The 13,674-nt window shown below is 40.7% G+C and overlaps 1 protein-coding gene across 3 annotated transcripts in view; it reads right to left on the reverse strand.

Moving 5' to 3' along the window:
• Nucleotides 1–206: 206 nt before the first annotated feature.
• The window catches only part of npas3 (neuronal PAS domain protein 3), a 386,014-nt gene continuing 372,546 nt past the window's right edge, over nt 207–13,674 (reverse strand). For all 3 annotated transcript variants that reach the window (XM_076877408.1, XM_004554666.4, XM_004554665.4), the window contains 3 exons: nt 12,233–12,380; nt 10,746–10,861; nt 207–6,106 (listed from right to left, as the gene is read on the reverse strand). In XM_076877408.1, the coding sequence (XP_076733523.1) occupies nt 4,482–6,106; nt 10,746–10,861; nt 12,233–12,380 (1,889 nt within the window). In that variant the 3' untranslated portion in view covers nt 207–4,481. The remainder of the gene's footprint in view (nt 6,107–10,745; nt 10,862–12,232; nt 12,381–13,674) is intronic.

Here is a 13,674-nt window from a genome sequence, read left to right on the forward strand (position 1 = left end):
AAGCTCAGATACTTTCTGACAAGAAACGAAAAAACCAACAGCTAAGGAAGAGCAAGAAAAGAAAGATGAAAGAAGAGAAAACCTGGCAGCCTGAGATGTAACATTATCCAGTATTCTGGCGAGAGGCGGGATGGCTGAATGTGTCAAACAGAAGAAATGATGCAATCTGGTAACAAATTTGAGAGAAAATTTTATTATGAATATGGCACCTGTAAGATGGTCAAAACCGGGTTACAGAAAGACAACCATGTATATGACATGTTCCTCTGAACGGATGAGAACCTAGCAAACTTATAAAAGAACAACTGCTATAAAAATGAAGTATGTACATTTTCGGATTTGCAGCATTATTCATGGTAAATGAACTCAAAAAGATGTCTTTCAAAAATAATAATAAAAAAATAAGCCAGGCACTCAAAGTTAGCATCAGTTAGTCATGAGTTCCCCCCACTCTTCTGAGAGGGGGAAAAAAATAGAAATGTACCATAGTTTTCTCTTTTTTAATATTTTAATTTGTTTGTATTTAGAATTTTATAACACTGTTAACATTGATAATAAGAGATTCCCTCTCTCCCGTATTTCAGCTACTTGGCACCAAGTTCCTCATAAAAGAATCTGTATAATTGTACAAGAAATAGTTAAAAACACAGACACAGTTTTTTCACAGGTAAATGAAGTGATTTTTCAATATTTGTATTTCTTAAACACTATGTATTTTTGACAGCAGATGTGATTAAGGTTTTTAAGTTTTTAAAATCACCAGCAAAGTTTTCATTTTTCGACATAAAACACAGAAAAAACATTGAAACAGCTTGGACTGGCTGTTTGGTTTTTTGTTACATGTGGGTGTATTTCCTGGTTTTCGTCTGAGTTATGTATTCCCCCACCCACCCCGCACCACTATCAACACCCACCGCTGTCATCACCACCTACACTATATCTCGTGCCCGATTCTTTACCAAACGGGGCAGCAGCGTCATTCACCTATGCCCCATCCCCCCACTTTTCATGCAAAACTGCCAAAAGGTAGAAAATGCTAAAATCTAGAGGAGCAGCAAAATGCTCCCAAAATGACAAATTTAACATTCAACCACAAACAACCCGACAATAAACTGGCAGGTCGGGTGGCCCAAACCACATTCCTCTTACTTGAGCGCAAAAAAAAATAAGCACATTGTTCAATTTCTTAACCTGGATTTGTTTCGTTGTTGTACACATTAGTTGCAGTAACAAGACATCGATTCTTCACAGACAGCACACAACCTACAGATTGGTTTTCCTGATGTGAAGGGGTGATGAGAGGCCCGGGTCGGTTTGATAACAGACTGGGCTCGACAGACTTTGAAAACAGAAGAAGAAGAAAAAAGAAACTGCTCAACTGAAAATAAAAACAAACAGAACAACAAAAAACGAGGGTTCGACTATGAGAAATGCATCGGACAAACTTACTAAACATGCAGTTCAGTTTTCCAAAACACCTATAAAAATAGATTTATAGTGCGAAATATTTTTTTCTTCTTTTAGTTATTTTAGAAATCTTTAAAATCATTTTTTATTACGTGTCCTGAAAGACTACCGTGATTTTTTTTTCTTCCCCCATGAACCACTTGTTTAACTTTGTTTGTCCCGTGAGAGAAGTTTGCGCAGGAAGTCAACAAGTTTTGGTGGGAACCAATGAAATACACCCAATGCACACAAGAAGCCCAAAGGGATCCTGGGAAAAGGTTTCACAGCTGAGGCATTTGTCTGGGTCATAAATCTACAGCTAAAATCTTACTTTAGGCTTTTCTTTGTCATAATTTGTTTCTAATATACTGTAAATATTTATTAGTTATCTAATAATAGCAGGAAACTTTGATTCCCAGAATTCCTTAGTGGCAAAAACATGGCTCCATAAACCTTTGAGCTAGTTAGAGAATCTTTTCATCTCTGAGAGAAAAGACAGTGAGATAAAGAGGTTTGTATAAGACTACACAACAGCAAAAAGCAATAGCAGAGAGAAAGATAGAGAAGGATTAGAAAACAAGATCAAAAGGTTTTACAAAGACAAAAAGGAAGCAGCGAAAGAAAAGGTGGACTCTGCAAACTTTTTTTTTTTTTTTTGCTTTTTGCAAAGGCCACCGAACACGAAATTCCACGAACCTCCACTGGTTTCACTAAGACTGCTGATAGAGGGAGAAGGACAAAGAGAAGGAGTAAGAGAGACAAGGAGCTGTTGTTTTTTGGGGGGATGTCAATCATCCCATAGACTCCACCTCCTTTTCCCTCTAGCCCCTCCCCTCTCCTTTCCCCCACACTAGAGATAGAGCACAGAGAAGACAAAGGACAAAAACAGCTACAGTAGCTCAGTATATACTGCATATAGTCAACACACACAGAGAGAGAAGTCGCCATGAAAGACTTTTTGACAGCCAGTGACACTAAACACATTGGTAACACATTTTTACGTCTTAATCACACTGGGTAATAAGGATGGCAGGATGGCAAAAACGGGGCTGTCAGCTTTAAAAAGATGGATGGTGTGACAGTTTTTATACTGTTTTAATTATTACTTATCCTCTTTTTTCTCTTATTACCAAAAAAGTAGAAGAAATAAAAACACAAATGAACAAGAATCACAGTGCTTTTCAAACACTAAACTTGTGAGATTAAGCAATTCTTTTTTTTTCTCTTTTTTGGCAACGTAGACTCGGGGAAGAAAAGAACACGAAACACAAGAACAATGACAAAGACAACATTGTTTAAAGGAATGTGATTTTTTTTCTTCCTCAAAAAAAATAAACGCATATTCATTTTTTTCTTATAGTTATTAGATTGATTGTTTGATAGATTGATTGAAAATGCATGTCTTTATTACAATCTCCTTATTGATATGTGGTTTTTAATCACAGGGTCCGGCGATGAGATGGAAGAGAGTGGATTTTTTTTTTTTAGGAAAATCTTGCGGAGGTGGTTCTGGTTAAGGAAGAAGAAGAGGAGGAGGGGGGGGGGGGGGAGCAAGGAATAAAGTAACTGCATAACAAAACAGTGATTAAACAAGAACCGGTCAAGGTTGTCAACATTCATTTCTTAAGTTAGTGCTGCTAGCTAATTAGACTCAGTCTCACTGAGCATTTAATGTGATTAAGTTAAAAAAAATACATACAAATAAAAACAACACTGTACAGCCTAAAATTCAACCAATCAACTCCATGTTGCGCTGCCCCTTGTGGCCCAATCAGAATGGAGAGGGACATGTAGGTGAAACATGGAGATAATGTTGCTGATTTACAGGTTTTTCCTGTGTTTCTGACTTTCCTGAAGGTCAGAAAAACAAACAAACAAACAAACAAACAAACAAAAACAAACTTTAAAATCTTTCCCCCCTCTAAAAAATAAAAAAAATGATATCAGTCTATCAACGAGCTGTGGGTTTGTTTACAGTACCCACATCAGCCAGCTGAATCAGGGTTACTGGACGGTCGGTAGCACCACAAATCTGTAGAATTGACAGGAAGAAATGTGGACAGAAACATGAAAGGTCAGGCAGACAGCGTGAAAGATAAGAGAGAGAGCGACAGATTGAGATGGGAAGAGATGTAGAGGAGGCTATGTTTGGTGCGAGACCTGTAGGTAAACTCCTGGGATAAAAGAGGAAGTAGTAACATTCGATAATTCACAGGTCATTACCCGGCTGAAATAGCTTTTTTTTGTTTTTCTTTTTAATGCTTGATTCGTAAGTGAAATCTGAGCTAGAATATTTTATATATATATAAAAAAGGATAAAAGTAAAAGAAAAAAACAGCATTAATTCACTAAACTATTCCCTCAATTGAGAAACTTTCTCAAAAAACCTTTTTTCAAAAGATTATCTCTGAGACCTTTGTGGGGCGCAAGAGAGCACCGTCCTCTCGGTTTAAAAACGTTCTTTTCAAGCCTTGATCACATCAAGATACATAAGAAGGAACGCCACATAGAGTTCTCTGTCTGTTACAAATCCCTGTACCGTCCTCCTTTAAATACACACAATCCACATCTTTATAAAGATGCAACAGAAACAAGTCAAATAATAAAAATTATCCCCATCAGGCTCCAACTGAGTCCTTAGGCAATATGAATTCTCTGTAGGCAAAAAAGGGGTTCTTTACAATAAAGAATAGTCTGGTTTTTGTTTGTTCAAGAGAAAAGAGTTGCTGATCGCAAGAAACGGGAGCAAAGCGAGAGACTGAGAGAGGAGAAGAGGATGAGGAGGAGAGAGAAAACAGATAGAAAAGGGGGACAAGTTTGAGGGTCACGTCTGTTACGCAAGCTCAGTTTCTGAGATTCAAAGTGCTAGAGTACATCTGTCATCCTTCCCTTTCCTTTCTCTTCTCTCGGAAACACAGTGCTAAACCGTGTTGATAAAACAAGTAAATAGTCTTTCATTTTTATTTACTAGTGAGCAGTCTTTGACACAGTTGTTGATTCCGAAAACACAGTAATGCGGTCTTGGATACTTTCTGCTAATCCTCCTTCCTCTCCAGTGTTGTCTGCGTGGTATGGATCCCGTTGCTGTACACTGGGAATGGTAGCGTTGAGAACAGTCCCTCTGCTGTGGTGAAAACATTGGCTGTTGTTGGCATCTGACCTCCAAGGGCACCGTTCCCACCTGTGGCAGTAGGAGATCCGACAAAGGGGCCAGCAGCTGCCGCAGCAGACATGTTGAGCCTGTGGACATGATGGTAGAGCATCTCCATGGGTGTCTTAGGGTCCAGGCCGAACCCTGAGCCGTCAACAAAGTTCATGGCAGCATTAGGGAGGAGGTTGCCTTGTGCCATAGCCAGAGTTACGTCCGCTGGCGCATACCTGATGGTCCCAGTGGTGTAGACCCGTGGAGCTGTCGTGCTGGTGGAGGCCAGAGTACCTGTGACTCTGTGGACCAGCGGAAGCACCACGTTACCAGCTTGCAGGCGCTGAAGTGCTTCAAGGTCCCCAGAGTACAGTAGTGAAGAAGAAGAGGTTGAGGAGGATGAAGAAGAAGATGAGGAAGAAGAGGTGGTGGGAGTGCCTTGTTGCTTGTCCCGTGGGGATGCAGAAAGGGGAGGAGATAGGGGGTCGGCAGAGGAGGCGCTGGAAGGAGGAGCTAAGCTTACAGCGCTGGAGGCAGAGGATGGGGCTGAGCTTCCATTGTAAGGGGGTTTCCTCACTCCTCCTGCTCCTCCCTCAGTTCCAGGAGGGGTGAGGACAGAGTCAGGAATGGCTACCTGGAGAGATCCTCCCTGTGGTGAGGGGAAGGTCTCATGGCTCCCTGGAGCAGATGGCTTGGAGGTCATGCTGTATGGAGACTCGTTTCTGGAAATTTCCCTGTTGGGAGGGTAGTTCCAGATGCTGCTGTCATTGTCAAAGTTTATTGGTTCTGCCATCTCTGTCTTAATCTTCAGAACTGAGGATGCTGCATTTGCACTGTTTGGGGAGCCAGATGAGGCTAAGAGATGGGTGGAGGTTGCGGTTGTGGCTTGGGAGGGGTCGACTAGCGGAGTGGTATCGCCTATTGCTATGGGACTGGGTGTAGTTGAAGACAGACGAAGCCTCCTGCTTCGTGAGCCATCCCATTTCTGCACTTTCCTCCTCTTTCGCCTTTTCTGCAGCTTGCTACCAGCATTGACACTGTCACAATCTTGCACGCACCCATTGTCATCCTCGTCATCTTCTTCATCCTCCTCTTCTTCTTCTCCTTCCTCTTCTGATGAAGACGTTTGGGAGCTACGCAGCTGTACGTCTTCCCCTTCTCCGTAGTGCTCTACTTTAATATGAAGCCCACCTAGGTTACCCAGTCCACCGATGGCACCCAGACTCCCTAATCCTCCAAGCCCTGCTAACCTTCCCAACCTGCCTCCACCTCCCCCTCCCCCTCCTCTGCCAGCCTCTTCTTGCTCCTCACCCTCTCCATCTGAAGGTTCCAGACTGTCATCACTGTCCTGGCTCTCAGGGTTACTTGAGCTATCTCCTTCTTCTTGGCGCTTCATTTCTTGTTCAGATGAACAGTGTGACTGGCCGGGTTGCTGCTGACGTTTGCTGTCTGTCTCTGGGTCCTCACTGTGTTCTGTTTGGTGGCCGGGCTTCTCCTCTGCCTTGGTGTTCTCGTTGTCTGTCGAAAAAAAAAATTTGTTTATAATGCAGAAAAAGAAGATTCCAGTTACAGTCGAAACCATTCTAGACATAAGTAGATTCTTAATATTTGGCAGTATGATATCTTCCCAGAGCAGCAACAAGACACTGCATGAACACATAAAATTGATGATGTAGTCAAACACAGCATGAAGGGAAGAGCTTTTGCAGGAATGGGTTGCAAAGTGATTTGCAAATGCAGCCAGTGCTGCTGAAGGGAACTGTGGCAGATCCTGACTTCATAACCTGCTTGAACTAATGCTGTGCACCATAGTTTCAACCATTAATTTACTTGTTAATTACAGTCCATTAACCATCTGAACCATGTGAACTCACATTCATGATATAGAGGTGTGGCTTTAGTAATGGAAAAGAAAATCATTAGATTTGTTAATTGCTTTGATATGGAGTGAATCAAAAACTTTGATGCACTGACATAAAAATTATGCTCCAATGTTGTGGAAAAATGTATCCTGATGTTGTAACAGTGAAGAGTTTCCCTAAAAAAACCAATAAGATTTATACTCTTGGAAACACAAGTGTCTTGGCACTCCATCCAGTGAGTGTGTCAGACTGACTTGCCAACACTGCCATTGAATACCTGCGTAATTCTGCATGCCCCCTTACATTTTTCAGGACAGGTATTCCATGTGTTGTTTTCTGGATGCACTGATGTGTGCTCAGTATCCGTAGCTGCTTCTGTTCAGGCATGTTGGCTCTGTCTAACCCATTACACACACAACACATACACACTTTAAACTCTGCCAGCACACACATAGGCCAGGCTAGCGGCTGCCCAGCTGGCAGAGCTAAGACTCCCTAATGGCATCCGAAATGTCGACTCAATTGCTTTGTCTGGGGGAAACCTTGTATCTCCATTAAGTGTGCTTTCCAAGCAAAACAGATGTATTCCAAGCCTGAAAATTAAAAATGGACCGGTAGTCTTAAAGGTTCCTCCCAACCAGGGAGGTTCAATATAAATGAAATATCATTTCACAATAAAATGGAGTCAAGTATTTTCATAGACCATGAAAATGGGGTTAGGGAAATGAAGAAGACATTTCAACAACTACACTGTGAAATACACTATATTGACAAAAGTATTCACTTGTCTGCCTTCACACACAAAACTTGAGTGACATCCCATTCTTAATCCACGGGGTTTAGCTATAACAGCTACAGCTCTTCTGAGAATATATTGTATAGCACACTTTGAGTGTGCGGGTAGTGTAGAAAAGCACTGTATAAGAACCACATATACCATTTTACCAAGGCTTTTCACAAGGTTTAGGAGCGTCTTTATGGGAATTTTGGACCATTCTTCCAGAAGTGCTTTTGTAAGGTAAGACACTCATATTGGAGAAGAAGACCTGGCTCACAGTCTCTGCTCTAATTCATCTGAAAGGTGTTCTATTGGGTTGAGGTCAGAACTTTGTGCAGGCCATGTCTTTATGGACCTTGCTTTGTGCACTGGTGTGCAGTCCTGTTGGAACTGGAAGGGTACATCCCCAAACTGTTCCCATAAAGTTGGCAGTATGAAATTGTTCAAAAAGTCTTGCTCAGCCGATAAGAGTTCTTTTCACAGAAGCTCTTAACTCAGAAAGTTGGTAATATTCTGTAATTTACTGAGCTCCTCTGAGTGGCCCATTCTTTCACAAATGTTTGTGGAAGCAGTCTGCATGCCTAGGTGATTGATTTTACGTGGTCATGGAAGTGACTGGATCGCCTGAACTCAGTCATTTGAATGGGTGAGTGAATACTTTTGGCAGTATGCGTATCTGATACCCAATCTTTGGATAGTGCTATCAGGTCGAGGACATCTTGAATTATGCTGCTCATTTTCTTATTTAATTCTGACTGGTTTCTCTGTAAATGCATCTGACAAGGCTAGTTAATACACAACACTGCTGCTCTTCTGTCCCAGTGTCGTTGGCAACGACACTGAGCATGCATTTTTACATTACTTCAATTTTTTATTTATCTTATTTGTGAATCAGGAGGTATTTGATGGGAAGGATTTTCAGCTGCGGATTAATCCATATTGTTGTAATAATTCACAGTAGTAACGTAGGCTAAGTAAAACTTATTAGATTATGGTATGCCAATTTTGCATGTGACAGACAATCTGCTGTATTCTGCCCCACAAAAAAAAAAAAGGGGGGGGGGGGGGGGGGGGGGGGGTAAAGATAACTTTGTTTGCCATTTTAGACATCTTTATTCATAGGCTCTCCTTCTGTACATACATTGCATCTTAAGAGAACAAATGTCAAAGAGCAGATATCTCATTTTAAAATATGTCAAACTGGGGCATCGCAGGCCTGTTGGAGCTGAAGCTGGACACTTCCTGCAGCAGCTGGCGTCAGTTTACAGCCAACAGTGTGCCAGAACCACTCTCCTCCAGCAAGAATAACAGCTGGCACTGATTCCCATCATGCCAGCACAGGCTGGTGGACTTGATAATATTACGCTCAAGGTGGAGGCCCAGGCTTGCTTTAAATTCAGCTGTAATGACACTGCTTTGAGCTTTGTCTCCTTCACTATTATCTGCTGCTTAAAATGCTGGTGACACAAGGTGAATAAAATCCTTGTTTTCTGTTTCTAGATCTGAATTCAGATATCAGTGTTTTCAAGATCTCAGGTTATCACCTGTGAGGCATCCTTGTGTATCTAGTAAATTGATTCTGATGAATTTGTTTAATCTAGTGAACAGTTTCCAAAACATTTAACAGAAAGTTTTGGCTTCTCCATCAATCTATTACCTCCCGCTTATCCAATTCGGGGTTCTAGTTTTGATTTTCAAATTCAAAATTTAGAATTAATACCTCTTAAGCACCACATGCCATCGGGCATTTTGGTTTATTAAAAACACTATACAGTCATGTTTTTTTAATGCCGATTCGAGGTCTAAAACAATTTATTTATATAGCACCAAATTACAACAACAGCCCCAACATATTATTGCAGGGTCTTTACCTCATCAGTCAAGCCTAAAATGGTTAAAATGGTAGTTGTCAGAGTGGTTGGCTGGAAGTTTTATCAGCTGGTTTGCTCTGACACGATATGAAATGACTAGCCTGAGTTAAAATTTCAAGGAAGTTTCTTACCTCTCTGTATCCAATAAAGAAATACAAGTAGGCAAACCTGAGAGAGAGAAGTCTTTATCCCCTCAGCTGACATATAAGACTGATGAAGTTTGTACTTGTGCGTGTGCAGACAATGTTATACCAAGAATCTGAGAAGCTGAGTGTTGCTTTTTAGGTTTACGGCAAAGCCCTCCTTCATTTTTGGTGTGCCATGTCTGTACAAACAAATGACTCAAGACTGCTGACAAGTGCATTCACTGAACAGAGCTCCCTTTTTCTTAGTCTAATACAATATCTCCTGCTTCCAGATGTTATTCCAGCATTTTGTATCGAGGTCTGTAATCGTGTTTCTTTACTGATCTGTTGCAGCGAATCAATGGGACTACGAAGTTTGGACAGCCTCTGTAGTGGGAACAAAATAAATTTCAAACTAACAGCAGCACTACAGTGTCTGTAGTGTCAAGGGTTTATTTATTATAGTCTCCTGTTTTAGTACTCACTGTCAAATATTGTAATTAAGCTGTTTTATGACCTAAACTACACACAAAGAAAAAGTAGTAGCACAGAATTTATCCCTGAAGAAATGTTATTCATTTAAAAATATTTTCTAGAATTGTTTTTCACACAAAAGAAGATTCCCCTGCCTACAGGACTGAGATGGCATCGCCTAAACCTTTGTGATTTGCAGATCTCCAACGATGAGCAGAATGTGTTATTTCACAGTTTTTTTCCTTTGTGCCATTTTGGTGCATTTCTTGGAGGGTGTTTGTGTATTGTGGCCTTTATTTGAGGCATTTTGCAGGATTTTGTGATGTGTGAAGTTTGGAGGCATTGTGTGATGCTGTGCAGCTGTACCATATTTTGTCATTTTGTCATTTTGTCGCAGTTTGCAACACTGCCAGTGAGCGCCCAGTCCCTGCAGCTGTTGGCATTCAAGACATTTCAGCCTGGCAAAGTCAGCACACTGGCACCAGCTGATAAAATATCTTTGGCTTCTCTTCTTCAAACCATATTTCTTTTTTCTGGTTATATTTGAACAGGTGCTGTTAAGGAATCATGTAGGTTTTAGAAGCATTTTGTGCAATATTGTAACTATTCTAATATTTATACAATGTAAGAATATGATCTGATTTATATCTTTTTGGTTCACTCTTTTTATTTTACATAGGCTTTGCCATCTAGGAGCTGTTGCGTTTGGGATAAGATCAGTTTTGTCAGAGGCCCTCTAGATCCAACGGAATCCAGAGGAGCAAAAACAAAAAAAAGAAAAGAATACACAAAATATAAATGACGCTGATGCCTATCTCCATTAAAACGTGACTGAATGGACATGATGGTAAGCAGAACTCATACGGCTTTTTAATCTTTGCTCTTCTTCAAACTATGGCTGAAGAAAATGATGGCAGGACTCAGGCTATGCACTAGAGGCCAGCAGATTACTCCAAATATTGTCAAATATATCAACTATATGTAAAACCTTTTTTTTTTTTTTTTAGCAACTATATGTTGCTCCTCTGTTCTCCCTTTTCTACCCACCTGAGTTTTCTTTGGACTCGGACTCAGAGTCTGAAGTTTCAGAGGACTCTGAAGCTTTCTCAGGCAGGTTTGGCAGCTGGGCAATGTCCATGGGTGTGTCTTTATACTCTGGATTACTGCAAAGACACAGAAAATTTGTCAGTGACAGAAGAAACGTTTGTACATCGATTGCCTTGGTCAAATCTAATGAAAATAAATGTCAGCTATAATCAGGGGTGCACATAAGTTGTCCGCAGGTGCGCATTCACTGTCAAAATAAAAGACACGACGCGAAGAAGTTGCAACGCGCGTTTGCGCACATAAGATTTTCTGGAGGACGACAGATATTTGTTTAGAACTCTTAAAGATGTCGAAGAAGCAAACTCCTTTAAGCAATTACTTTGGTGTTCCTCCACCTCCAAAGAAATGTCAGAAGGAGTCCAAACCACAAAAGAAGCACGTATTCTCGGAAAAGTGGTTGCTGGAGGTGAGCTGGCTTCAAACAAATGATGAACGCACAGAGATGTGGTGCAGAATGTGCCATGAAAATCCCACTCTAGCGGACAAAAACAGCGCCTTTTATATGGACGCAAACGCACGTTGCAACTTCTTATCTGGTGCGCGTCTTTTATTTTGACAGCGAATGTGCACCTGCGGACCACTTATGTGCCCCCCTGGCTATAATGTATAATTTATAATAACATGGCTCCAATCGTGAATGCATTATAAAGTAAAATGGGGAGGATGCAAATGTTTTTATAAAGTAATGCCTATGTCTGTCTATTCTTTAAAAGTAAAACAAAATAGTCAATGAAAGCTGGCTTTATTAATTTCTGTATGATATTAATCTACAGTACTTTGCACCTCTATGTAAATTAGAAAAAAACTGATGTTGTAATGATGTTTGGCTGAAACTTTGGTCTGGTGAATTTAACTGAAACAGTTCATCACATTCTTCAACCACCAAATCACAGTTGTATTATTTTTCAGCTTACATTATATGATAGGATGGCTACAATTTAGTTTGCATTAGAAATGTGTGCTTTTGCATTGCCAGCTATGCAATTCATTAATTCATTATTATGTCAGGTCAACTGGGATAAGTGATAGATGTCCCCGTTTAGGTTTCGTTGGCCGTAGAAAACAGGGACAAGAAAAGGAGTTACACTGGATCACTCTCAAGCAGGAAAAAATAAGAAAATGTGATTTAGTTCATTTCATTGGCTTTGTTTCTTTAATTAATCTGCAGAGGCTCTTGTCCCTGTAAAACTCTCCATTTTCTGGACATCTGCATTTGTTTAAGAGTCTAGTATACATACATCTGGATTCTCTGAGCAGCTTCTCTTTTACTTCTTTTGAATGAGTTTTGATAAACTCTCCTTGACCTCCTAATGTTTCCACAGAGATCAAGGAAAAGCAATAAGAAAAAAGAGGTAGGAGGTAATTTTTTGGACTGTTCCACCATACCATTGTACCACAAGATCATTATCACATTGTCGACCTCTGACCTGAGAACGTAGTTGACCCAGATGATGTTCTTCTCGCTGGCGTTTTTCACATTGATAGCGATGGTGGCACTGGACTGGATCCAGATGTAACCACCATTCTTCTGGATCCACCGGTAATACTTTGTCACACTCTGGCCTTTATTCATCACTGAGACAGAGAAAGAAAGCAAGAAAGGATGTTTGTTATTTCACTGCGTTTTCTCTTTGATGTTGTGTCTTTACAGATAGTTCGTCAGAGAGAAAGAAAAGGCAAAAAAAGTGGATAAAGGACAGGGGAGTTTGGATGGGTGGAAGGTGCGAGAGAAACAAAGACTGAGAGGTGTGTGTGTGTGTGTGTGTGTGTGTGTGTGTGTGTGTGTGTGTGTGTGTGTGTGTGTGTGTGTGTGTGTGTGTGTGTGTGTGTGTGTGTGTGTGAGAGAGAGAGAGAGAGAGAGAGAGAGAGAGAGAGAGAGAGAGGGAGGCAGTCATCAGATGTCATGTGACAGCTGGCTCAGAGCTGCTCTGCTGGTGCCGTCATTAATCAGACCAACACACACTGCCAGCCTCTCTTGCTCTCTCCGTATCTGTGTGGGTGTGTGCAGCACTGCCTGTTCATGTATCCATGTGCTTCCCATAGGTTTGAAATAACACACTCAAAGCATGACATCAAGTTTTTATGAAACGTGAATGCTGAAATATCCTATTGCTGTGACATTCTGACAGTACACAATCATGTACTTCTCATCACATACAAGGTCTTGAATAATCAGGCACCATCTTATCTTAATGACCTTATAGCACCATATCACCCAATAAGAGCACTTCATGCTCAGACTGCAGGCTTACTTGTGGTTACAAGGATATTTAAAGGCGCATGCTTTCAAGTCCCTCTTCTGTGGAACCAGCCTCAAGTTTGGATTCAGTAGACAGAGACCCTCTCTACTTTTAAGATTAGGTTCAATACTTTCCTATTTGATAAAACATATAGTTAGAGCTCGATAATGTGACCCTGAATCCACCCTTAGTTATGTTGCAGTAGGTCTAGGCTGCTGGGACTTCCTAAAATGCAGTGAGTGTTTCTTTTTCATTCACTGTTTTCACTCACTTTTTATTTATAAACCACACTGCATTTAATCTTATCTATTATTTATCTCTGTCTCTCTTCTACAGTGTTTCAACCGGTCGTAGCAGATGGTCGTCCCTTTGTTTTTCCTTCCCACTGTCGCCAAAGCGCTTGCTTAAAGGGGTTCACTTTTTTGTTGGAGTTGTCTCGGTTTTCACTGTATTATTGTAGGATCTTTTCCTTACAATATCAGTTGTAATTGTTGTGATTTGGTTCTATATAAATAAAATTGAATTGAATGTAAAGCTTACCTTTCTAAAGTTTAGCATGTGGTAAATTAGCAGTGATGAGGAAGACTTCATTCTTTATCTATGACTTTATCAGTCTCTCATGTAATAGC

Source organism: Maylandia zebra, linkage group LG19 (assembly GCF_041146795.1).
Source record: "Maylandia zebra isolate NMK-2024a linkage group LG19, Mzebra_GT3a, whole genome shotgun sequence".
In the NCBI taxonomy this organism is placed as follows: Eukaryota; Metazoa; Chordata; class Actinopteri; order Cichliformes; family Cichlidae; genus Maylandia; species Maylandia zebra.